Source organism: Cavia porcellus, unplaced genomic scaffold (assembly GCF_034190915.1).
Source record: "Cavia porcellus strain 051 isolate PalLab524CR breed Dunkin Hartley unplaced genomic scaffold, mCavPor4.1 scaffold_23, whole genome shotgun sequence".
Classification (NCBI taxonomy): domain Eukaryota; kingdom Metazoa; phylum Chordata; class Mammalia; order Rodentia; family Caviidae; genus Cavia; species Cavia porcellus.
Window position 1 is genome coordinate 61,915,787 of NW_026947506.1, and position 25,764 is coordinate 61,941,550.

Genomic DNA, 25,764 nt, shown 5'->3' on the forward strand with positions numbered 1-25,764 from the left:
GCTGCCTGGCTAAACGGGACAGGACATGCCATGTGTCTCATCCCCGACAGCTTTCTGATCAGCTTTGGTGGGAATACTGCAAGGACTCTGGCTTGTGCTTTGAGGTAGATGGGAAGCCAAGGAGATTGTTCTGAGGAGCTTGGAGCAGAGAAAGTCAAATCCCAAAGCCAAGAAAGCCCTGATGGGTTGTGCAGTATCTTAGACAGCCTCACTGGTTTCCACAGAGGCTCTACAGCTTCTGTTTTATTGAAACAGGATGTTTTGTCTCTGTTTGGTGGTGCAGAGCTATAATCCCAGCTACTCTGGAGGCTGAGGCAGAAGGTTCACAGGTTGGAGGCCAGCCTGGGCAGCTTTTTGAGAACCTACCTTAAAATTTAAAAGGGAAAAGGGCTGAGGATATAGCAGAATACTAGAGCAGTGGCACTGTGTTGAGTCCCCAGTACTGCAAAAAAGGGACAGGGGCATCTTACTTTCATCGCTCAGTGTACTGGAGGGGGCTGTACTGACTCCCAACAAAAGTTGAGCCTGACACCAGGGACAGAGGGTGACCACTTAGCAATACTGAGCACCCCAGTGGCTTCCAGGTCTGTGTACTGGCACAACCTGGAGGTGGGAGGTCTCATACACACACCCAAGCTCCCCTCACAGCCAAGCACAGGCCTGGGAGAGTTCCAGAAGCATGACAGGCAGCTAGGTTCTGGGGAGCCCGTTCTTTGTGCTGGGACTGGCCCTAGGGACCTGGATCCTGAATCCCTGGTGGAAGGCCCCTGCCTCTCAGTTTGGCCACTAGGCCCTCTCAGCTAGCAGGAGCTTGAGAGGCTGTGATCACCGTGGCGACCAGGGCTAGGCAGGAAGGACCCGGATAGTCCTGTCTCGATTTCACTTTCTCCCCCAGCCTCAGAAGCCTCTGTCTCCTTTGGGAGTGCTCCTTCCCACACAATGGCCAGGGGAGAGCCAGGGTTTCTGAGCCAAGCCCAAGTGGAGCTACAGCTCTGTTACTTCGTAAGTTATCCTGAGCAAATCACTGAGCCTTTGGGGCATCTGGATCCAGCAAGCCTGTGTCCTTTGCAGGCTCTGTGGGCAGCACAGGGTCAGATCTGCCTCCAAGTGTCTGGTCCCCTGCCTGCCCTGGGTCTGGTACAGTGTAGGTCTGAGCAGGCGCCCTGCAGTGCATGAGGAACCCCACTGCCATGCTGGGGTTCTGGCGTGTGTCCATCATGACAGATACGCCCTAGTACCTGCGTCTCAGTGTGCGCTCACACAGTACTGGGAAGCGCTGTGGATTCTGGGGCTTCATAAGCTTGCCCAGGAAATGGTGATAGCAGCTTCTCTGAGCCACCCTACACACTCAGTAACCAAAGAGCCCAGGCTATCAGGGTACAGTTGGGTGATGGTCACTGCCTGTCACAGTGCAGCACCATCAAGCCCTCCCCCCTCCTAGCCACATGTTCTTCTAGCAAAGCCCTATAGGCAGCACAGGAGGAAACGGCCCCAACCTCCCTCCCTAGCTGCCCTCAGCCAGCCCTGAGAGGTCCTGGGGAACTGAGTTTGAAAGCCACAGGGCCCGTGACAGGTAGGGCCTCAGTGGTGATGGTGACATCTGTTATACCTCTAATAACTGCATAATCATAAAGGCAATGCTGGTTCCATTCTATAGCTGGGGAAACAGGCTTGACAGATAAGCCAGACCTATGTGGTTCCCACCTAGCCAAGGTCCTTCCCTGCCTGGGCTCTCTGGGCTGTGTCTGAGGGAGGTCTCATTCTGATGATAAAGGCGAAAGCTGACTCCCAGAGGGACTCAGTCATGCCTCTGCGGCCTGCACCCACCCAGGTCCCCCGAAGTCACAGGCCCACCTCTGTGTCACCTTTACAGAGCTGCCCTGCTCAGAACACATGAGTGTAGCAGATGCCACCTGGGTGGCCCTCAACGTGGTATCCGGTGGTGGCAGCTTCTCCAGCTCCCAGCCCATCGGTGTGACCAAGATTGCTAAGTCAGTCATTGCCCCACTGGCCGACCAGAACATCTCAGTGTTCATGCTGTCCACCTACCAGACAGACTTCATCCTGGTGAGTGCCCAGGTGCCTGTGTGCACGCACACGTACACACACCTCCTAACCACACACACCCTGCCCAACCACGTCACTCACTGCTTCCATACTACCCTCCCCACCAGGTACGCGAGCGAGACCTTCCTTTCGTCACCCACACCTTGTCATCAGAGTTCACCATCCTGCGGGTCGTCAATGGCGAGACGGTGGCAGCTGAGAATCTGGGTATCACCAACGGCTTTGTAAGGCCCAAGATGGGTGAGTCGGGGTGGGTCTGCACAGGGCTCCCTGCCACACCAAAGCTCTGTCCACCTACCGAGCATTTGCCAACACCAGGCTTCACGTGGCGCCTTCACGTGCTGGGAAGACAGTAGATGAGGATGCAGCCAGTGATGGCCGAAGGTGTCAGGGTGGTTCCCAGGGACAGAGACTGGGGTGGAAGTGGGAGCACAGCAGGAACTAGCCTGGGTGGTGACAGCTAGGAAGGATGTATAAAGGCCCAGGGGCAGCTTTTGGTGGCAGTGGAGGCTAGAGAGGCAATGGGCGGGTCTTCCCAGGCCTGCAAGTGGCCCTGCCCAGCCCCATTCTTGGGCCGCCTGGCATCACCATTGCACTCCACATTGGCCCTAGCACCATGTCTTTGTGCCCTCACAGTCCAGAGGCCAGTCATCCACCCGCTGTCCAGCCCCAGCAACAGGTTCTGCGTCACCAGCCTGGACCCTGACACACTGCCTGCCGTGGCTACGCTGCTCATGGATGTCATGTTCTATTCCAGCAGGTAGGGCCCCCCGAGTGGGCATAGGACAATGCAGTTGGCACCAAGGGCTCAGCTGAGGGGAGGCTCAGGACCTGTAAAAGCCCCCGTCTGAGGGGGAGACACCTCCCTGGGATGTGCTGGATTCGGTGCCATAGGGACAATGGGCTTGAACCCCTCTTCCCTGAGTTCTGCGTAGTCCCAGTCCACTGAGCGGTGGAAAACTCAGTTCCCTTGGGGGATACAAATCTTGCATCTGTCCTCAAAACAGATTTCACCAAGCTTAGGGCAGCACCCAAGTCGGGTGTGGCAGGTCTGTTGAGCTGGCAGTGATCACAGCCTGTGCTGGAAGCCTGGGCTGGGGACACACAGGGGCACTGGGAAGTGTGGTACCTGGCCCTGCAGATGCCTAGAACAGGGCAGGCTTAGCCCAGCTTTCTAGGGGGTATGGTGGGGACCCTCCTCACCAGCTCCCCACTCCCAGGGTGAAGGACCCCACGGCAGCTGGTGAGGACTGTGGCCATATCCGCTTCTTCTCCTTCTCCCTCATCGAGGGCTACATCTCTCTGGTGATGGACGTGCAGACCCAGCAGAGGTGAGCTGGCCAGGCCAGGCCTCCCACTTTGTCCCTCGATGAGCAGGGCAGTGCCCCATCACCCTGGTGTCCTTTGTTCCAAAGCTCTGACCTAGCATGGTTCCCCTGTCCTCCCCTGCCCAGTCGAGAAGGGCACAGACAGGGCACCAGGGGAGGACAGGCAGGCAGGAAGCGCTCTGAACATCAGCCCCAGCTTCCTCTCACCACAGGTTCCCCAGTAACCTGCTGTTCACCAGTGCATCTGGAGAGCTGTGGAAGATGGTGCGGATTGGAGGGCAGCCCCTGGGATTCGGTGAGCCCCTGCTGGGTCGAATAAACCGGGAGACTATAAGGCTGAAGTCCCCAGTCCAAGGGATCCCTGGATCAGTGTGTCAGATGTGTGTAGGCATCCAGGGAATGGTACGGGCAAGCAACAGATGTGATCAGAGGGCTTTTATTTTCCCTTAATTCAAAAATTAAGGCCAGATATGGTGATGTGATCTCCCACACTTGTAATCTCAGCACATTGGAAGGCTGAGGCAAGCGCCCAATTGTGAGTTTGATCCCCAGTACAAAAAAAAAAAAAAACACGAGTGGGGAGATCGTTCAGTATAAAGGGCTTGAATTGGGGCTGGGGATTTAGCTCAGGGCATAAGCACCTGCCTTGCAAGCAGGCGGTCCCCGGTACCGATAAAAAAAAAAGAAAGGGTCCAAGTGAGACAGACAAAGCCACAGCCCTCCTCCTGGCCGCCCATTCAGCCTCTGCTCTGCCCACTGTGAACTCAGGACGGCAGGGAAGGTGTGGGCAGGAACTGGTGAAGGGCAAAGTAGTCCCAGCAGGCGAAAGGAGCCCTGAGGGTGGAAGGCATTGCTGGGCAGTGGGTCAGGGATCCCCTAGGCGTCTCCTGGAGGACCGGGTACAAAGAGAGGGGACCCAGCCTCACGGGGCTGCATTCTGCCTGGTTTCCCCAGACGAGTGTGGCATCGTGGCCCAGATCTCGGAGCCCCTGGCCGCGGCTGACATCCCTGCCTACTACATCAGCACGTTCAAGTTCGACCACGCGCTGGTGAGTGCTGGGGACGTGCAGGGCCAGACAGGGCCGGGTCGGACAGCAGTTTCAGCTCACGGCTCTGCTTCGGGCCCACAGGTTCCAGAGGAGAACATTGGTGGGGTGATTAACACCCTGAAGGTCAGCCAGGCGGGGAAGCACTGAAGGGAGTCGCTGTCCAATGCTACCCCAGCGTGTTCTCACAGAGTTTCTCCAGAGATGAGCACGACCCAGGGACACCGCCCTTCAGAAAGGGACTGCCTTCTCCAGCCCACCCCAGAAAGTGGCATCTGAGGCCCAGGGGGCAGAGGAGCAGCCCCATCTCCTCCTGGGGCTGTTTTTGAGGGACTGGCAGAAGGGGGCTGGGCATGGGGAGTCCTGGGAGCCCCAAAAGGTGAGGGGCTGACCATAGTGGTCCCTTCGCCCTGTTCCCAGGGCTCAAGGCTGGTTCCCCTGGAATGGAGGCTTCGGGCCATCCAGACCCCACCTGCCAACCCCAAAACTTGCACCCCACCCCCAGCACAACTGCCAAGAGGGGCCCTGTGCAGACATCCCCTAAGCGCTCCCCTGGGGACTCACCAGCCCAGAGCACCAGCTTCATCCTCTACTTTCCTGGACCCTCCTTGAGCAGGCAGAGTCTTGGTTTCTCCCTATCGGGGCCCTCCCCAGCATTCTGCACTCGGGGTCTCTTAGGTCACCCCCACCTCCCAGACAGTCGACTAGACCAGCACAGGGCTCCCCACCAGCCTCCCCATCCACACCCCACATTTGGGGGATGCAAGTGGCCTCTGCCCCCACCACCCCGCCTGCTGGCCTGCCCTGACCTCTGGAGCCGGGTGTTCACAGTACTTGACCCAGGAGGCAGCTTAACTGAGCCTTAATAGAGAAAATCATGCTTCGTTTTAGTTTTTGTTTAACATATTTGCAGTTGTGCCCGGGCTGCTATTGGCTGTCATTTCTTTTCTCCAGAGATGGGTTCCAAGTTCTCCCCAGGGGTCTAGGGCTAAGTTGCTGGGGGCCATGTGGTTCCTGGGGTTGGTGAGAGTGAAGAAGCTGTCTCCTGAGGGGCATCTGGGACAGAGGTCTGAGAGGTATCTCCCAGGCTGGGGCCCTGGCCCCATGCTGACCCAGCAGGGGCGGAAGAAGGGGCCACTTGCTTCTCCAGCCGGGGGTACCCCTAGGCCAGGCACTGCGTGTGACCCTTGAGGAGCCCAGCATACTAAGTAGAAACCCACTTTCTGCTTGGTTTTTAAATTAATTCATTTTGCACAAAACCCTAGAAGCAACCAAATCTAATCAGTTGTTTGCTGGTCCCAAAAGGGAGGTGGCTGAATGGGCAGGGCTGTATCTGATGCCCCTCATTCCCTGTCTGTAGAAGGCCTTTATTTTCCGGGGCGCCCCCCTCGGCACCCCTTTCTGTCTGCTTCTTGAATTGTGTAGCCCCTAGACTTCTAGGACTGCCTGTTATACGCACCTATAAATACCTGTGTTTTATGTTGATATAGATCTATATATACTGTAAATAGCATATATACTTGAGCAATATATATGTTAATATATTCTGTGCGCAGGGTGCGGGCACACACCTCCCCCTTCTGTGTGCGTGCTGTGAGTGCGTGGATGCGAGGCCCCGCCCACTGACGAGGTTTTGAGCCCCCACCTATTGAGTCTACGGCAATATGATGATGTGTCATTGGTGGGCCCCGCAGGCCTCCCTGGAGAGCGGGAAAATCAGCAGCCCACAGAGCCTACCACATGGCCATGTGGAGGGCCAGCCCTGACCTGCTCTGGCTCCCCACCTCCACTTCTGCAGCCGTGGCCCCTATAACACCTGTGTTTTATTGGAGGGGAACATTGACATAGAAGAGCGATCGGGACTTGTTTTTAACAGAATGTGCCCCTCGCACCTGGCCTGCCGTAGGGCCACACTCCAGCCTTCTCCCCTCAGATGGCTTCTTTCCTGGAGGCTCCTTACCTGATTTCTTTCTTTTTATTCCCAAGCTTATTAGAAATCCCGGGTTCTTTGGCTGGGGCTGCTGTTGGGGATTGGCGCCGTCTGCAGAACAGCACAGATGACCTTGCATCTGGGGAGAAGCTGCGGTGAAGGCCCACTGCTCTGGGGGGGAGCTGCCTCTAGCATCCCTCTGCTTGGCTGCAGGGAGCCCCCTAAGAGTTCCCCAAGCCGGTGACTTGTACGAAGAAGCTGCGCTCTTTGTGTACTGTAGCCAAGGTGTCCCCAAAGCCCTGGCAAAGGCGCGTATGCCCTGACCTTTCTGCAGACCTCCTTAGAGGCCCATGCCGTCCCCTGACTATGCAGGGCTACAGAATGCCAGGGCCCCTTGCAGGTCAGCAGCAGAGGTGTGCATGGGGTGGGCAAGGAGGACGCCGCCATTCCCCTTGCCCTGGCTAGGTATACAACCATGCCGTGGGTGAGCAGGCCAGATCCGCCCCCAGGCCTGAGAATGTACATCTCAGCCTTTCCAGGGAGGAAAATGCCCACAGTGTGGACACTACCCTGATGTCGCTCCCCACCCCACCCTGTGTAGGTCCCATGATGAGGAGCCCAGCATCTGGGGAGGGAGCAGTGACTGCCAGTTCCAGGGACAGAAGCCCCAACCCTGACTTCTGTAACATCCCCTCCCCAAGATTTGGGGGATCCTGGACGCCCAACCACCACCCCACCACCACCAACAGCCCAGGCAGCAGGTCCCTGGTGGGAGAGCTGAGGGACATAACCAGGCGGCCCCAGTGCCCAGCAGGAGAGTCCTGTGTCCTGAGGGACTGAGGGTGTCAGGGAAGTGAGGTGAGGAGGGGATTGTGGCAGATGGGAAGAGACGGGCCTCAGTCTAAGACCAGCTGATGGGTGATTTTCAGAGGGGTCCTGAGCCACTATATTTCCTTGACAGAACTTTTGGGTTCTCTAACCACCTTTTGAGTCTCTAAGCTGGATGTGGGCTATTCCTGTCCTTAACTAGGAGAGAGGACTCAGGATGCTCCCAGGTGACCGTGGAGTACTGCAACCCTGTTGTGATGGGAATTTGATGTCCCTTTCTGAGCAAAGCAGGGGGAGAGGAAGGGGACCCCCACCTCTGCCCACGGGGAGCAGGGGACCACATGGCTGCTGAGTGGGCATAAACAGGGGAGAGGCTTAGCCTCTTCTTGGGTTTCCAGAGGCGCTGTGAACAGGCAGAGTCAGGCCTGGAGGGAGGCAGCCACATGCAGTGGCTGGTGGGGTCACCCATAGAGGGTCAGATGGCTGGGAAGGAGGGAGCAGTGTGTAGCTAGATAGCCTGTTCCTGCATCTTGAAGCCCCTCTGAGGTATTTTTCTTTCAAGTTAGAAGCAGCAAAACCACAGGCCCAAGCATCACTGTCCCTCTCTCCAGACCAAGGGAGGAGGCTGCTCTCCTGGGGAGGCGACAGTGGCAGAGCTGTGCCGAATGTGGTTCTTATGCGTGCGTGTGAGCGTGCGTGTGTGTGAGCATGAGTGTGCATGTGCTGGGCTCGGCTCGGAACAAGCTGCCTCATACAGTATTTGGACAGAGGTGACCGCATGGGGACACTTGGCTGGCTTAAAGGCAGAGTGTGAAACTGGCGTGTTGCGCCTGCCCTGTGGAGGGGCAGAGGTGTCCCTAGCCCAGCCCAGCCATCCAAGCAGCCAGCCTGACTTGGCCAGGCCCTCCGCTGTGTGGATACCTCAGGTCTCCTAGTGTTCATGAGACAGGTTGTGGGCCGGGACCTGCGCTGAAGGGCACTTCCTAGAAATTACAGACCCCAGTGCAGGGGCACAAAAAGCAGGCCAAATTCAGGTCCCAAGACAGGCCAAGTATAATTTTCTTTCCACTGCTTCAGTTTACCTATTGAGAAAATGGCCCAGGAATAGTTGAGGCAGGGTTGACTCCAAAACGGGAAAGCTCTGAGGACAAGTAGTAACCCCTAAACCCTCTTGCTCTATGCCAAAATCATTTCCGTTATCCTGAGATGGGGGAGTGGGAGGGGTGTGGGGCGCTCCTGCCTGAGGCCCCTCCACCTGCCCGCACCTAGCGTGGCACACCCAGGTCACCAGCAGCAGCAGCAGCAACGGCCCTCGCTGGTTCCCACCTGGATGCAGGTGACAAGCAGCAGGCCTACCCCACCCGATGGGGTCATGCTTATTTTGTCAAATACAGAATGCTCGAGATTCATGTACTATACAATGGAGAGAAAAAAAGTACCTAATGTTCCCCCCAAAAGACAGTATATTTTATACTTTGCAAAGTGTTAATTAAAAGAGAAAAAACTACATTGGCTGACAGCTGTCTGGTTTTGTGTAGATTTATCTAAGGATACCACTCTTTCTCTTCAGTGTGGGGTTGGGGAAAAAAAACCCAGGGGCTGCAAGCATTACATTCCGACTCAGAAATGGCCCCACAGTGAGAGGAGCTCAATCAGTCACCTGGTGCTGCAAGACAAGTGGCCCTGCCAAGGATTTAGATTAGTGGCATAAGTGCCTGCCTGGCAAGTGTGAGGTCATGAGTTCAATCCCTAAAAAAAAAAAAAAATACAAAGACAAGCGGCCCCTGGGTAATGGCTTCAGGTCATCATTATGTACACCACACAGTGTCCAAAAGCAAATGATGGCTGCCAGTCACTCCTGAGTTTTGATCTGTTTTCTGTTGCTGTAACAAAACCTGAAGCTGAGTACTTTATGAAGAGATTTTGGTTTTGCAATTCTAAGCATTAGGCTCTTGTACACACTAAGCAAGCACTCATAAGTTTCTTCTTCAGCAGAAGAGAGGTTTGCCTCATGGTTTTGGAGGCTAAAAAGTCCAACCAAGATGGGGTAGCTCAGTCTGCATCACTGTGTGGCATGTGCCATCCCAGCAGTGGCAGGGGAAGAGGGGACCATCATGATCAGAATGAAAACCAAAGGGGCTGCAGGGCCAGGCTCACAAAAACAAATGAGTCCCTGACAATCCCTGAATCTTCCCAGGGACATCGCCCCCCAAGTGTCCTGACCACCATCTGGAAGCCCCTCCCAAAGCACTGAGGTCAGACATAGCCATGCACTCATGTAATCCTAGCACTTGGGAGGCTAAGGCAGGAGGATAGCAATTTCTAGGTCACCTTAGGCAACTCAGTAGGACCTCACCTCAAAATAAGATAATAAAAAGGGCTAAAGATGTAGCTCGATGGAAAGAGTTCTGTAGGTTCAATCCCCAGTGTCAAAAAGGCCCAGATATGGAAAAATGGGAAGTCTCCAACCAGCCTGCCAGGTACAGGCCAAGGTGGAGTCGGGGAGATAAATCCACAGGGCTGAACTCAGGTGTGCTGTGGGTTAAAGTGATCCTGTTGGTACAGATAGTAGCCTCTATGGGAACAGCTATGCAGACTGGAAAACTGGACTCATACAAAAGCTTGTGCACAGGAACACTGCAAAGGGCACAGCACTTGCCTGGCCTACATGAGGCCCTGAGTCCCATCCCAACACCACAAAAATTGAAATGTTCCAAGAATAAAATGGCAGCCCAATGTAAAACTTACCTATGAGTGTTTTAGTATCATTCCTAATAATCAAAGGAGTGGAACTGGGCCACCATGGCAGCCATCTCAGAACTCTCAGAGGCTGAGGCAGGCAGATCTTTGGATCTCATCCCTTCTCTTCACCCTTGGCCTCCTCCTAGAACAATTCTTGGCTGCTACAGGGATGGACCTTCCATCTATCCAGTTGTCACCAGACACGACTGGGCGCTATTCTAATGACCACGGCTTTGGGCCCCCCACACTGTCAGGCATGGAGCTACCACCATGCAATGGCAGCAATAGCGAGATGACCTCTCTGGCCCTCCTGGAGCCTCCTCCTGCAGCTACACTGGCCTGCTGGCCTCCAGACCAAGCCAGCCAGCTCCTGGTTTGAAGCATCTGCACCATGTGGGGCTGTGGGTTTTGTTTTGTTTGCAATAGCAGGGATTGAACCCAGGACCTTAGCATTGAGCTTCACTCTGCCCTTTTTATTTTTCATTTCAAGACTCACTGTTACCCAGACTAGGCTTAAACTTGTGATCATCCTGCCTCAGCCTCCCAGTATGCTGAGCTTTCAAGCACAGGTCTCAGGCCTCCAGAGACTGTCTACAGCCTGGGCCTATCAGGCTGGGCAGAAGGAAGTCCAGGATTCCTTCCTAGGGCAGCAGGGTCCCCAGGGAGGCAGCTATCACACAGGTCATCCCTGGCACAGGGTCAGATGGCTGCCTTGAGGGGCTGTGCTGCTGCTGGGGGCTGTCTTAAGGTACCTGAAAGTATCACTCCTGCTGCCACCAACTGCAGGTGGTATACATCTGTAATCCCAGCAATCTGGGGGCTGAGGCAGAACAATCAAAAGTTTGAGCCCAGCCCAGGCAATTTAATGAAACCCTGCCTCAACATACAAAATTTTAAAGTGCTGTGGATGCAGCTCGGTGTAAAGACCCTGGGTTCAATCTCTGCAGTGCCAAGGGGAAAACACTACTAACTTCCAGAGTCCCCCCACCACCACTGTGGGCTACGGTCTGTGAATCCTTCTGGAGTGACTCTGGCTACCCAGAGACACTGCTCTGTCATGTCATGGTCAGTGCCAACTACAGTTCCAGAAGGGAAATGAATTTTCCACTCACTGGAAAGGGGCTATCACAGCTGGGACCCCTCACTTTACCCTAAACCCTCCTGTTTTGTTGGATACATGCCCTCAGGTGATGGTGCTCTTGGGAAGTGTGGAAACTAAGAAGCAAGGGCTGGCAGAGACGGGGGCGGCCATGGCGTGACCTTGGGAGGCACTGGCCCTGCCCTCCCTACCAGCGGCCCAGCTGCCAAGAGGGCTACACCTCCTCCCCAGGCCCTTCTGCACAAAGAAGCCACTAGCTATCAGCAGGCTAGTGCCCCTGCACCTGGCCAAGAGGAACCCCTCCCTTTCTGTTTGCATCAGGGATTTCTATCACAGCAACCCACAAGGCCAGATCCCAAGCTTGGGATCTTATTGTGCTTCCCTCCTTCCCCAGTGAGCTGCAGGAGGCAAGGCTGTTGTCGCCTTGCCCCAGCAGCTGAAGACCACACCAGATGTTTGCATTGGACAGGCAGGCTGTGCATGGGACCCCATTTGGTGGTTGGGCACAAGAGCAGGAGACTTGTGAGACACACATCCTGGGTAGGACTGTCTTATCCTTCATGGTAGCTTCACTGACTTCTAGTTGCTTCTTAACCAAAAACCTTTTTTTATAAAAAGCTAATCTCAAGTAAAAAAAATTTTTTTTTCAGCCAGGAGTGGTGGCGCATGCCTGTAATCCTACCACTCAGAAGGCTGGGGCAGGAGGATCTAGGTGCAAGTTTGACCAGCCTGAGTTACAAAGTGAGCCCAAGGCCAGCCTGAACTGCATAACAGAGACACTGTCTCAGACAGACAAAAAAATTTTGTTTTTTGAGGCAATCTTGCTACGTAGTTGAGGCTGGCCTTGAGCTCACCATTGTAACTTAGGCTAGCCGCAAACTCAAGGCAATCCTCCTGCCTCAGCCTCCCAAATGTTGGGATTGCAGGTAAACCACTATTCCCAGCTCAGGTAAAAATTTTAAAACACCAATTCAGTTCTTAAGCCAGTAGAAAATAGACTTTATTCCAAAACAGACTTTTAAATGGTATTTGCGAAGGAAAAGAGAAGTTATGTCCCTGATTCCAATGCATTTTACAATGCTCTAGCCAGGCCTCTGCGGCTGCGTTGGGAGCAGTCATCCTCCTGCAGGGGGTTGGCCTCCCAGGCTGGCAGTGAGGATAGCTGCCAGGTCATGGTCTGGCCCAAGGGTGGCAGTTGGGCACATGTTCAGCTGCACACAGGGCTGAGGCTGCTGAGTTCCACCAGGGAACCACCAAAGGCCACCGAAGACTGGCATTCCAGGTAAAACGTGCACCCAGTGTGAGCTGCTGGACAGAGTGGAAGATGATGACTGTCCTCACCTGCGGTCTGTGGCCCTGGGTTCCTCAGCAGCTGGGATCACCCTAGACAGCTGAACTACATGCCAAGGGCGCCAGGAGACAGTATGCAGGATCATCTGAGCGCAGGACCCTGCCATGTCCCTGCCACTGGACCACAGAGGCCAGGAAGGGGACTCAGATAAATGACTTGGCCAGGGCCACCATGTGGTCCACGCCGCATGCCACATCCACAGGCTTACCAGGCATCGTCACCTGAAAGAGAAGGCCATGCCATGCAGGCGTAAGGGAGATGGTCACAGCGAGGTACCCAGCCCCTATGCTATGGCTAGACACCAGGCAGCCTGACAGCAGCAGTCCCAGAACACAGACTGCCCACCTCCCTGCCCCTCACAGCGGCCACAACTGCTCAAGCCCACCTGAGCGCCACTCTCAGGTAGCAATGCATACACACAGCCTGGTCTGTGTCCAGCCCGGCTACTCTCAGGCCAGGTGCTCAGTGACCTCTCCAGGGGACACTGTCCGGGCTTCCCAAGCACCTCGGAGCCCTCAATCCTGCCTGCCAGCACCAATCCCTTCACCCCGCCCCAATGGGGACACAGCCCATGTCCCTTGGGCTTCACGTCATGGGGTGGGTCTCACCCAACACCAGGGCCTCATTGCTCCACCTGTTCTGCCCACCTGGACAGACAGGTCACAAGGGCCCAGCAGGATAACCTGGCCCTGCAGTGACAGGATCGAATACCTGTGAGGGGCTAGAGCAGTGGGCTGAGCCCCTGGGCAGCCAATCCCCGGGGCACTCCCTCCTTCCCACTCTCACCAGCACTGGGCCCAGAGCCAGCCACCACCACCTTGCCATCCTCTGCTGCCCCTGCTTCCCTCTCTGCTGGAAACAAACTGTATCCTTGTGGCCCTCCTGAGGGTGTGTGTGTGTACGGCACTGGGGACTGAACTCAGGTCCTGCGTACTGAGCTACATCCCCAGCCCTTGTTATTTTAAGACAGGGTCTCACTAACCCCAGCTGGGCTTAAACTTGCTATCCTCCTGCCTCAAACCCCAGGATGCTGGGATTACAGGCATGACACACCAGACCTGACTTTCAGAGGGTCTTGATGTCAGGGAGACGAATGCCCACTCATTCTTCCTAAGTGATATGTGCGAAGGCAGTGCCCGGCGCAGCCAGCCCTGCAGATCTTTGCCAGGATGTGGATGCCGCCCTGATGACCCCAGCCCATCCTTGCCTAGAGCAGTGCTCAGCCACGCGGCATCACCAACTGGCAAGGGGCACTGAGTTTGCAGTGCAGTTTACTGAGTCCTAAGCCAGGAAGCGCAGGGGTAGCCGACACTGTCCCTAGAGCTCCCTCCACATCTCCAACTGGGGACGTCAGGCCATCAAGGACTTGGGGCCCAGGCAAACAAGCACAAGGGCTTGGGCCAAGCCATTCTCCCCACCCTTACCCCGCTCCCCAGACAGCCCTAGCAGAATCTGCCAGACACAGCTTTGCAAACGTACTGTGTGCCCCGCAGCAGCAGCAGGAAAACGTGCTGCCACCGTGGTGACGCCCAGGTGGTCCTTAGCAACAGCCCAGGCCATTAGAGACATGGTATTTACCTTTCCTCAGGAGAAGCCCTGCTCGGTACGTATCTAGGGCCCACCAGCAGCCCTTCAGTACCTACATCCTTGTCCCCAAATGGCCTGGCCACTGTAGCCTAAAGCTACGCTGACCTCTCGGGCCTCAGCACTGGCCAGGACAAAGTCAACGCTGAGGCCTCTGGGAGCCGCAGCTCACCAGGCTCCAGCTCCCCCTGGCGGCAGCTCTAGGCTCATGGCTGTGTCCCGATCAGAGGGCTCAGCCCTGCTGTCCCTGCCTAGAAAAAAGGCAATATGCCCTCCCAACACCATGGTGGGACAGCTGCAGAACCCAGGTCCCCACATAGCCCAAGTGAACCCAACAGGGCTACAGTCAGCTAAGGAACATCACTCTCCATGGTTACGAGGTCCTAAAGCAAGTGGCTGCCTTGAAGCATAAGACGAGGCCTGGCCCACTGCTCTCCACTTAGTTATTCTGGAAGGTAGGAAGAGGTAGGCGGGCCCTGGAGGCCACCTGACTGCAGAGCACCCACTTGGCTGCCCTGAGGCCACCAAGACAGAGGAGCACAGCAGCAACCACGAGAGGGAAGCTGAAAGTCAGAGGCATCCTAGCCTGAACCCGATGCGTGGTCCTTGCAGAGCAGCCCGGGTCAGCCCAAGTCCACCCTGTGCACCTAGAAGGAACTCGAGCACACAGGGTCCTGGCTATCTCAGGAAAAGAGACCCAGTGGGCAGTCTTGTTTCCTGTAATATGCTTGCACCGTGCACAGATGCTCTGTGTTCAGGGAGAACAAACAACTCCTTCCACAACCTCTGTCCCTTTTAGCGTGAAAGGAGCCCCCTCTTCACCGATCTGCTTTTCTGTCACGGCCTTCCAAGTACTGGAACTCGAGGCTGAAGCAAGCCTTTGCACCCCACTGCGCCCTGCCTGCAGGGAACCTGCTTCTCTGCCATCTCCATGGCTCTCCACAGCACCCGTGGTGCCCCCAACCCTGCACCGTTAGGAACACAGGGTTCCACCTTGGGAAGGGCCACGGCCACCGCACAGTCCTTGAGGCTGTGCAGGCCCGAGCCTGGCATTCCTTACCCTCCACGGGAAGTACTGGTCTTTCAGGTGGCCAATCCCCAGGCAGCCACGGGTGTTCTTGCCCCACACGAACAGCTCACCTTTGTCTGCAAAGGAAGGGCAAGGCGTGGGGACCCTGCAGAGCACATCCACTAATGCACGCAGCTTCCTGGTGCTGGCATGAGACACAACTCCAGGTGCAAGGGCAGCTGAGCCTGGGACAGGGACAGGCACAGGCACACAGCATGCTCAGCTCCTGCTCACCCCTCCCCACCCTGAGCAATCTGCACAGGGGGTTTCCTAACCACAGAGGATGATCCACTCTTCCCCATGTGCGTGTCCACCTTCGGGAGCATGGGGCAAGGACACAGGTAAAGGTCACTGTTTGTGGCAGGTCTGTGCATGTGCTGGGAGCTGGGGCAGGACCTGCAAACTACCAATGAGGACGCAATCTAACCAGCAAGCATGCGAAGTGCCCCGCGGGATAAGGACACAGGGCTCTGAAAGGGTGACCCACGATAGTCTCTGCATGGCTTGTGGGCTGCAGTTCCTGTGTTGGACACCTGGTCCCCACTGTTAAGAGGCTGTGGGACCTCAAAGCTCACCAAATCACCGGGTCCCCACGCACAAGGGGTCCGCCATTGCCCTGCAGGAGCATGTGGTTATGGAACCCTGTGCTGCTCTCCAGTGCACAGCCACCAGTCAAGCCTTTCGGCCCCCCAGGACTCCTGCAAAAATGAAGCTCTTTTCAGAGGCCCAGGCCCTGTCCCCACCATAGCCTGGCCCCTTCATGCAAAAGGCTCAGGCATGGTATACAGACAAAACGAGCAACTTAGGAAAGTGGAATCAACCACTTGTGGCTCCTCTCAGTGCTGCAGAGGGGCAGCCTGCACCTGGTGATGTCCAGCTCGGGGCAGGAGCCAGCACCATGTGGTCTCCTAGAAAGGGGGTGGCCCAGAAAGGCAGGTGGCACAGGGCAGAAAAGCCAATGGAGATGTCTCCTCTCAAATGCTTCCTAGGCTTTTCCAGTATTTCCCTCTGTGCACACCCTGACAATGTCCCAAAAAGATGGGTATTTGCACCAGGATTAGTAAATTCACCATAAAAACAAAATATAGACAGGGACACGGGTGCCCTCGGACTCCTACCATGGATGCCACAGCCTGCCCAAGACTCTGCCAGGCAGAAAACCACAACCCGGGCCAAGCAACACTATCCCCTTGCCTTCAAACCACTGAAACCACGTATTAAATAACTCTTTCTCATTAAAGAAAAAAAGAAATCTTAAGTAAGTAAATTTAAAAATAAAAAATGGGCTGGGGATTTAGTGCCTTCCTGGCAAGTGCAAAGTCCTGAGTTTGATTCCAGGTACCAAAATAAAATTAAAATTAAAATTAATAGAGATGTTTCCAGAATTGAAAAAAAAAATTAAAAATTAAAAAAAGCTGTGGATGGAGCTCAGCTGCAGGATGCTCACCTAAGAGATGTGCGGCCTTACACCTCCCTGGCACCAAAATAAGCTGGTAATTAAGAAGCTAGGGTGCAGCACAGGCCCAGGGCACCTGCGTGGTGTGTGCAAGGCCCTGGGTCCAATCCCTAGCACTGCAAAAATAAAATGAACTAAGTAAATGCAAAAGGTTAAAAATCTACAAGACTCCCGATCTCTCTGCAGACAGGCAGTGGCACACAATCTTCAGCATCCATGCCAGTCCGGCCCCCAAGGACAGGTCTTGCATAGCAGAGCCCCAGGAGCTGGAACCAGAACAACCCAAGCAGCCTGGTGGTCCAGACTCTCAGAGAAACACTTGGCACAAGGTGAGGGACTTCTGAACTGCAGGACATGGCTAACTCACTTGAGGATCACAAAAGCACAACTAACAGTGTCCTCTGACTGCTTGAGTGTGGCAGGCAGCAGCAGCATGACCTGCATGTGACTCACATGTGATACAAGGACTGTGTGCACTACTGCAGTCCGAGCCTTGCATCTGAGGTCTGGGGCCTCACTGTCGCCTGAAGCTGCAGCAATCAGCAGGAGCTTCACCCCCCAGAAGCCATGGGGCCACCTCACAAATCCTCGTTCAGGCCTCAGCAGGCTCTCGTGCAGTAGGGTCATGGTCAACTCCCAGCCACTACTGCACTCGGTGCTTGTCCCTAGAGCCCAGCCGTTCCCTTCTCCTGCCACCAACCCATACCCATGGGAGGCTCGGCCACAAACCAAACAGACAGAAAGTCTGCTCCAGGTTGACAAAGAGGCTCACATTCTACAACCCCAAGCTCAGCAACTCCTGCACTGGCCCTCAGTGCCACAACTGGAGGAATGGACAGGTGACAGACAAACAGACACTGGGAGCAGCCCACAGCTGCAGCCCCAGGAGCAGACATATCTCTGCCTGTCACATTCCGGGCCGCTGGCTTGGTCACTTACTGGTTAGGGCAGCAAAGTGGCTGAGTCCACATCGGATGTGAGAAACCTGGACATCTGCACTGAACTCCGCAAGGCCGAAGAGCATGGGTGGGATCATTTCTGGGACAGCAGTTTCCACAAGGCACGGTCCTTTCCCAAGAATTCCATAGCCCCAGACGAAAACACAGCCGTCTCCTGCCTCACAGGAAGAGAGGGTCCATCAGACAAACTGCACTGAGCACCCACACCATGGATGCAGATGGCACCGTGCTCCACGTTACTGCATTCCCCTCTACCCACATGACTTTGGGGGGCCCTGACATGGCCATGACACAGACAGGGACGTGAAATGATCCTCTTTTGGCTGGTCCAAAGGTACTGAGTTATCTTAATTGATTGTTCACAGTCAGTACAGATTGAACTCCTTGTTCTACTCTTTCCCCCCTTCTCACTACTGCACTTGACTAGTCTTAAAGAAAGAAAGAAAGAAATGGTCCTCTCTTACTGGGCCAGCTGGCCACCTTCCAAGCACAAATGTCCCACATCCTGAAGGCAGACAAGGGGCGTGAGGGAAACCCAAAGGGACACAAGAAAACTCCTGACAGCTCGTGGCGTTGCAGAAAACCATGCCAATGACATGCTCGATCTCAGCAATTTCAGCATAAAGGTCCTCCACACCCCACAGTGGCGACACTGTGCCGGGGAGCATCTCCCCAAACTAAGGAACCTTGGAGAGGGGGGGCGGGACTCGGCATCTGCACTGTGTCTGCCTTTTCTTCTTCCTTTCAAGACACTGTGCAGCTGCGCTGGACCTGCCATCCTCCGGCCTCAGTTTGTTTTATTTGTGGCTGGAGGAGAGGCAGGATCTCCGGCCCAGGCTGAGAGGAAGGACGCAGCACGTGCTCACCCCAGGGTCCCCACACACAGCACACAACTATGACCCCTGCCCTTCCCGGCCACTTCCCCACCTCTGCTCCACAATGCATGCCAGTCACTGACGGACGGGGCCTCACCGTTCAGCATGGCACAACCTGTCCCACCACAGGCCACCTCTTTCACTGTCCCCACTCCAGAGAAGGGCAGGCTCCGGGGAACATTAACCTGTGGCAGGAACGGGGATCTCGAGGTCAGCACACATGCTGGGAGAGCCGACTCCCACTGTATACCCGCGCACACTGGCACTGTGACAAGGGGCTGCGACGACGGCAAGACACCGGAGTCCCACCCTTGGGGAGACCTGGTCTAGCAGAGGAGGTGGCTGGCACTCAAAACTAGCATCAAACTAAGCGTGAGGTACACGCCTACCATCCCAGCACTCAGGAGGATGTGGCAGGGGAATCACTAGGAGTTTGAGGCCAGCCTGAATCACACTGTGAGACCCTGCCTCAAAAAATCAAAACCCAAACCTTAAGGTCAACAATTACACTTGTGCTGACCAAGACTCGGCAGGCAAGAGTCTCACAGAGCCTCACCTGGCAGAGAAGATGCCCTCATCTGGCCAAGGGAGGACTCAGGAATGCACGGTGCCCGACATGGGGCTCAGGCAGGCACTGTGCTGCACCAGAGCAGCAGTGAGGGAGGGCGGCACCCCAGAGAGGGGAGGAAGCAGCCAGGGGCCCAGGGCAGAGCCAGGATGGAGAGAAGGGGGGGTGTTCCATGCCTGGTGACACCAGGTGAGAGGCAGGGTCCTCAGAGCTGTCAGAGCCCATGCATGTTGGGGAGTCAGCATACATGTGGCTGGGCCACAGCGGAAAGTCAACAAAAAGGAACAGCAAGCTGGGCATGGTAATCCCAGCACTGCAGAGGGGCTGAGGCAGCAGGACTGTCAAGTGTGAGCCCAGCCCAGACCCCGGCAACTTAGCTACTTAGTGAGACCCTGACTCAAAATAAAATATAAAAATGAACCAGGGAAGTAGCTCAGTGTGAAGGCTTTGGGTTCAATCCTCACTACCTCAGAAAACAAAAACCAAAACCAAGACTGTATCAGAATTTCCAAGACAACTCTGCATGGCCCAGTCTCCCGAGTAATCCTGTCTTGCGATATGGCCAGATCTAGCGACCTGATTCTCAGGACACAATTCCAGCCCAAACAAGTGGCCGCCACTGCCCTTTCAGTACAAAAGCAGAAAATGTGGGCCCTCTGTGCAAGTGCTGGGGGGCTCACAAAGCAGTCCCCGAATGAGCCATGACAGAGGAAGGTGAGGCCGGGCCCTGCCAACACAGGGCCATGGCACCTTCTTGTAACAGCAAACTAAGGTGACAGTCACCTTGGGGACCCACAGCCAAGACACCCAGCTGAACACTGCTGGGCCCAAGGGTCATACAATCTGGGACCTGAGAAATGTGTGTAGTTTAATCCAGTGGGTCTTGGGTCATATGTCAGGAAAGCCACGAGATACATGCTCCCAAGCCTCGGAAGAGGAGAGGCAATGCTAACCTCTGAGGAAGCTGGACGTCACGTTTTCTTCTGCTTGGGCTCCCAGGGAGCTGAGCCACATGCACCATACAGAAAGCCTTTTCCACCTTGTTTGATGGCTTCAGATGGTCTCTGTGCTGCATCCCCAGGGTCCTACTTTGAGGCCAAGCTATCCTCAAACTTACAATGATCCTCCTGCCTCAGCCTCCCACCTGGAGAGGCCCACCAGGCCCTGGCTGCAGGGCACTGTACCTGGGTGGATTCCATGACAGATGCCAGCTGCAGGTACTCGGAGTTTCCCCACCCAAACACGGCTCCCTCGGCTGACACTGCCAGGCAGCAGTCACCGTAAGTGGCGACCTGGACAACCTCCACTCCGGCAAGGTCTCCGCCCAGCTTGGTGGGCACACTGGTGATGTTGTAGTGGCCCAGACCTAGGGTGGCGGGAAATGCTTCATTATTCACCCTCGTGCAAACTTACTCGGCCCTGCGATGAGCCAAGCCTAAGAGGCCTATTCCTGTGGGCACACACTTTCCTTCCTTAGTGTTCTCAGAGGAAAAAAGGACATAATCATAACTGGTACATACACACTTGGCGGGGGGGTTGAGATATGGTCTCACTATGTTGTGCAGGCTGGCCTCAAACTCACAGTGATCCTCCTGCCTCAGCCTCCTACAGTGCTGCGATTATAAACATATAACAACATGTTCCTAGGGCACATGTGACTTCACGTGCCTAATTATGGCCAGGTGTGGTGGCACACATCTGTAATCCCAGCACTCAGGACACTGAGGCAGGAGGATTGCAGCTGAGTAATTTAGAGCCTTAGTGAGATCCTGTTTCGAAAAACAAAAGAACGGAGAGGTATGCAAAGGTCCTGGGTTCGATCCCTGGTACTAAAACAAGGAGCCCAAGACTCCAAGTCTATTGAGAGCACTTCCTCGGTTCATTTCTAGGGGATCTAGGAATGAAGGGAACAGGAGGCAAAGAACAGCATTTGCCCGGAGGTGAGAGAGGGCCCTGCCAACACAGGGCCATGGCACCTTCTTGTAACACACAGCCACAGCCATGTCACACGGCCCAGACCGCACACTGCTGGGGACAGCACCCTACCTGTCTGCCCATCAGCGCCCCAGCCACAAGAGTAGACTTCGCCCCGGTCCGTGAGGAACAGGCTGTGATCCTGTCCACAGGCAACCTGGCAGACAGAGCACGACAGGAGACAACTCAGGGCCGCAGGACTCTACCACCACCTCCTGAGCCCCCCAACATTCCCACAGCCCCTGCCCACACCTGCTCAGTGCCCCCGCTGCTCCCCACCTGTACCCCACCTGCTACCCACTGCAGCCAATGTCATCTCCACCCCTGGGGCGTGTGTGGCATTGAGTACCCTGCACCATGGGTCGCAGCTGCGGCCCCCATCTGGCACTTAGATGAACCCTGGGTCGAGTGCTGCCATCTCTGCGTCCTTCCGGGCACATGGCCCTGCAATGCCCAGCACTGCCGCTTCCAGCATCCTACCGCTCTGTACTCCACACTCTGAGAACCTCAGCCTTTTCCCTGCCGCCCCCGCCCCACAGCCCACAACTAGGCCCTCACTGATGCATGCTCCACAAGGTGGCAGTCATGTGTGCACCAAGGGCCCATAATTCGGACCCACACTGCTAGCCAGTGCTTCCCCTACCTGGACCACACGGCCATCGAAGTCCTGCATCCTGTGCACTCTGCGGCTCTCCCTACAGGGAAGGAGGAGAGGGGTCAGAAGCTCACACGCCCAAACTCAGAGCTGCTGGTGCTGTCTCTGCTGGGCACCTGCCCGAAAAACACAGACACATGGACAGACACCATGCGCAGTACTCCCACTGCCCCAGCTCACAGCTGCACCATTCACACAGGCAAAGCTGGACGGGACCTTGCAGGACACCAACAGAGGAGTGCCCAAGGCAGAAATGCTGCCACACACAACACTACTCTGCCCTGAAGAGGCACAGGGCTAAGTCCTTTGTGGGGAGTTGGATGCACGTTGAGGCTACCATGCTAAGATAAATTAGACTTAGAAAGGTGACATCACAGTTTCTCTAACATGAGAAACCCAAGATACAAGAGTAAATAAAAGGTGACTGGGAACAAGAACAGGACCTTGCGGGAGAAGGGATCTGGGGATGGCAGAGGTAAATGTGAGGTAGAGGGTGCAGATCCTCACAGTTGAGCGGGATTATTATCCCACACCAAGAAACGAGATTGACTTCCAGGGCCCGAAGTTGGGCGGAGTTGGACTGGACAGGAGACTGAACTCCACCAAACACAAGGTGATTCTAACAAGTGGCCAGAGGCCAAGTCACGCAGAGAACTAGTGGGAAAGGAAGCACAGGAAGGAGGCTGGGGTGTGGGGACACCGCTGTGTGCCGCAGGCTGGTGAAACAGAGTGACAAACACTAACACAAAGGGTCACACGTGTACTCAGTGTGCTCCTCACACTCCCCCGAACCAAGCTGGCAAATGGGGTACCCATCCATGTGTGGGGACCTCACGGCCTGCTTGGCCCTCAAGACTCACCTATACACCTCGTCCTCCACCACCTTCCGTCCACACTGCCCGTAGGCATTGTTTCCTAGGCTGAAGACTAAAGGACAGCCCATCATTAGCCAGGTTGGTCCCCAACACCCCAGCCTCCGCAGGAAGTCAGGCCTGCCGACCCTGAGCCTGCATCCCTTGGTGCTTGGTCCCCTCTTTACAGCACTTCCAGCTGCCACCTCTGTGATTTCCTGTCCTGAGGTTCAAATGGCAGGTAAATGTGAAAGGTGCCACAAGGCCATCCTTCCCCTAGGGTACCGACAAGAGTCGCTGGCAGCAGAAAGGGCGCCTGCCCACAGCCCAGCTTGGGGACTTCCCAGCAGAGCCCCATGACCCTCCCCACCGGTCCCTTCTGTCCTGTCCTCCTCCCATCTTGTCCCTAGGGCCAGCACACAGGGCCTGCTCCACCAGGCTCTTTACCATGGAGACACAGCCTCCCTCAGTGGGGCAGGCAGAGCAAGACAGAGACTCCCACAGTGGGGCAGGTAGAGCTTGAACTTGTGATCCTCCTGCCTCAGCATGCCAAGCAGCTGAGATCACAGGCACGGGCCCTGGCAGCTAGCTCACACTTGTTGTCCATGGAGACCCAGAGATCAGAAGGGTCAGTAAGCGTTGGCACCTCACCTCCTTCTCCGTCAGTCAGGATAAGGGAGTGCGCACGGCCACAGGCCACTTGTAGCACCCGAGTCTCCTGGGGCCGGTCCAGAGGTAGCGCCACAGGTGAGGGCTCCAACACATACTCGTAACCCCGGACTGTGGAAGAGCAGCAGGGTCTCAGTGAGGAATCACACTTCTTCGGGCCCAGAAAAAAACGCGCTTCCATTGTCTATTTTTTTGGTCTTTTTGAGACAAGGTCTTATCATGCAGTTCTCAGGTGGCCTTGAACTCACTATTGGAGCCCAGGCTGGTCTCAGACTTGCAGTGATCTTTCTGCCTCAGCCTCCCAAGTGCTGAGAATACAGGCTTGCACCACCATGCCTAGCTTGTCTTCTTAAACCCAGGGCCCAGGCTGTGCCTCAATAACTAGCTCCCACCTAGTATATCGCCCTAGTGCCAGAGAATTAAAACTCCTTATTTCTGTAGGCATGGACTGAAAGTTTACAAATGAAATAATGTTGGGATCTGCTTTAAACGTACTGAGGAAAAAGCGGAGAAGCCTGATGATGCACACCTGTAATCCTAGCACTCGGGAGACTGAGGCAGGAGGACTGCTGAAAATTCAGAGGCCAGCCCGGCCTCCAATAATGAGTTCAAGGTTAACTAGAACTACTGAGTTATAAAAAGATGTTTCTGATATAGGAACTAAGCGAAAAAAGTGAAATCAAAATATATACTACAATCTAAATTATGCAGACACATTTGCAAATGAACCAGGGAAGGGGGAGGAAAAACGAAAAGTTTGTCTCGTATGTACTCCAGGGTAATTTCTTCATTATGTGATAAATAACATTGATATGTATTATCTTTAATCTTTACAGACAAGCTTGGGGGGGGGTGTAGTACTGGGGACTGAAAGCAGGGCCTCCACACTGACCTAGATTTATATCTCTAACCTGGCTTTAAAATGGCTTTATTTAGGTCTCACCAAGTCACTAAATTGCTGAGCTCAAACTTGCAATCCTTCTATCTCAGCTTCCCAGAGTACTGTGATTACAGGCATGTGCCACTATCTCCCACTAACGGTCCGTTTGAGGAAACAGACTGATGTCTACTATTTCTGACATTTTATAGCAGAGGTTTCAAACGTGAGAACACTGCCTCAGCTTCAGGCCCTCATCATCGACTTTGCCCCTGAACGCACACTTGACACTGTGGGTTCCGAGACAAACAGGGCCCCTGCTTGCCCTCGTACCAAAAGGCTCAGGGCTGTGAGCAGAGTCCAGAAGTGCTGGAAGTGCTCTCCCCTGTCTGTCCCTTCACTGGGGTGGCAAAGAGCCCCGAGCAGTGCTCACCTTTATCCTTCCGGCTCCTGTGAAATCCAAGCTGCGAGTCTTTGTTGAGCCCCATGCCCCAGACCTTCGTGATGTCCTTGGTTCTGGAGGACAGCAGTGTGAATCCGTAGCCACAGGCGGCAGAGGAAATCTGGAAAAGAGTGCCCGCGGAGTCCCCTGATTAGAGGGGTCCGGACTGTAGGATGACTGCTGAATCCTGCACTGTACTGCAGCCAGCCTGACTTCCACCGGCTCAGTCTCGGCGGTCGCCTCAGGATCTAGAGCCTCTCATTTATCACAGGGGACTAACAGAACCACGCCCCGTGTCCTCTGCAAAGCACCATGTTCCTTCCATGGTGCCAAGGTCCATGGGAGCGCGCCCCTATAATCCCAGTACTCAGGGAGGCTGAGGCAGGAGGAACGCAAGTTCCACGCCAGTTTGTACAACTTAGCGAGCTCCTGTCTTATTTTTCTTAATTATAGAATAAAATAAGAATTGGGGATGCAGCTCAGCACAAAAGCCCTGGGATCCATTTCCAGTATCACCAGCAAATAAATGAGGAAAAGAGAAAGGCCATGTGGGGGGCAGCCTAGCCCGCGTCCCGCCGCACACACCTACCAGCTGAGGATCTGTCCACAGACTCTCAGTCCCCGCCTCTCCTCCCCTACAAGGTAGGTGACAACTCCAGGGGATACCAAGCCAGAGACACTGCCCAGCACCGCGTGTGTCTCAGCGGCGGCCTCTGACGCGGTTCCCTTCCGGGGTCACAAGCGGCTCGGGTCGCCGATCCCTCCAAGTCCTAGTTCCCCGGCGACCCCTACTTCCCCGTCGGGCGGGGAAAAGGACGCCGCGGCCCTCACCTTCTGGTCGAGCTCCAGGCGGTAGGGAACGGCTTGGATCCTGCGACGCGGCCGTAAGCCGGCGCGGGGTTCGGGCCCGGCCCCAGGCAACACGAAGGTGGGGACGCCAAGCGCCCCCGAGAAGCTGAAGCCCCACACGAAAATGCGGTCGGCGCGAGCGGCGCGCTCGCCCACGTACTGGACCACAGGCGCGTCCGCCTCGGCCTCCGCCGCCTCGCGCCGACTTCGCGAGCGTCCGGCCGGCGTCCAGTGCCTGCGTCCAGGCCCGGACCACTTCAGCCGCCGCCCCACGCGACCCAGGATCACCAGAGCCATCCTCCTCCGCACGTCTCAGCTACTCCTAGGGGCAGCCATCTTTTGCGTAACCCTTGACCCCACGTCCTGACGGAAAAGCCTTGTTGCCGCGGCCATGTTTGTTATTGGGCTGAAGGAAAAGAACGTAAGGGAAGCCTAGGTATCGCGAGATCTGGCAACCAACTAACTCCCTCTCGCTCAGCAGAAGAAAGCCCGTGGACAGGGGCGGGTCATGTGCCCCACCCTCCACCACTGAACTCCTTTTGTGT

The 25,764-nt window shown here is 55.5% G+C and overlaps 2 protein-coding genes across 6 annotated transcripts in view; one reads left to right on the forward strand and one right to left on the reverse strand.

The window, feature by feature from the left end:
• Castor2 (cytosolic arginine sensor for mTORC1 subunit 2) overlaps positions 1-8,706 on the forward strand; it is a 39,863-nt gene extending 31,157 nt beyond the window's left edge. Inside the window, exons 3-9 of the mRNA XM_003461183.5 lie at positions 1,874-2,067; positions 2,175-2,307; positions 2,704-2,827; positions 3,288-3,398; positions 3,608-3,690; positions 4,350-4,444; positions 4,526-8,706. Of these exons, the coding sequence (XP_003461231.1) occupies positions 1,874-2,067; positions 2,175-2,307; positions 2,704-2,827; positions 3,288-3,398; positions 3,608-3,690; positions 4,350-4,444; positions 4,526-4,591 (806 nt within the window). The 3' untranslated portion in view covers positions 4,592-8,706. The remainder of the gene's footprint in view (positions 1-1,873; positions 2,068-2,174; positions 2,308-2,703; positions 2,828-3,287; positions 3,399-3,607; positions 3,691-4,349; positions 4,445-4,525) is intronic.
• Positions 8,707-12,015: 3,309 nt separating this feature from the next.
• Positions 12,016-25,607, reverse strand: Rcc1l (RCC1 like). Of its 5 annotated transcripts, none has more exons than XM_003461188.5 (11): positions 25,202-25,601; positions 24,362-24,491; positions 23,034-23,162; positions 22,392-22,458; positions 21,520-21,571; positions 20,949-21,033; positions 20,087-20,268; positions 18,432-18,519; positions 17,440-17,613; positions 15,036-15,121; positions 12,016-12,612 (listed from the first exon to the last, which is right to left on the reverse strand). In XM_003461188.5, the coding sequence occupies exons 1-11, from the start codon at positions 25,514-25,516 to the stop codon at positions 12,535-12,537; spliced, it is 1,386 nt and encodes a 461-aa protein (XP_003461236.1). In that variant the 5' UTR covers positions 25,517-25,601; the 3' UTR covers positions 12,016-12,534. The 5 variants fall into 5 exon arrangements, 4 of the variants coding, with proteins under 4 accessions (XP_003461236.1, XP_013004748.1, XP_023419489.1 ...); XR_216065.4 differs by lacking the exon at positions 12,016-12,612 and adding an exon at positions 15,620-15,742 and having other exon boundaries at positions 25,202-25,606; XM_013149294.3 differs by lacking the exon at positions 15,036-15,121 and having other exon boundaries at positions 25,202-25,606.
• Positions 25,608-25,764: the final 157 nt, after the last annotated feature.

Bases quoted from the DNA above. Each gene is read 5' to 3' on its own strand.
- Rcc1l (XM_003461188.5), bottom strand. From the start codon at position 25,516: ATGGCTCTGGTGATCCTGGGTCGCGTGGGGCGGCGGCTGAAGTGGTCC. The intron at 24,492-25,201 runs GTGAGGGCCGCG...ACTCTTTTCCAG, and splicing joins GCCTGGAGCTCGACCAGAAG to ATTTCCTCTGCCGCCTGTGG. The intron at 22,459-23,033 runs GTGAGGTGCCAA...GCTGTCCTTTAG, and splicing joins CCTGACTGACGGAGAAGGAG to TCTTCAGCCTAGGAAACAAT.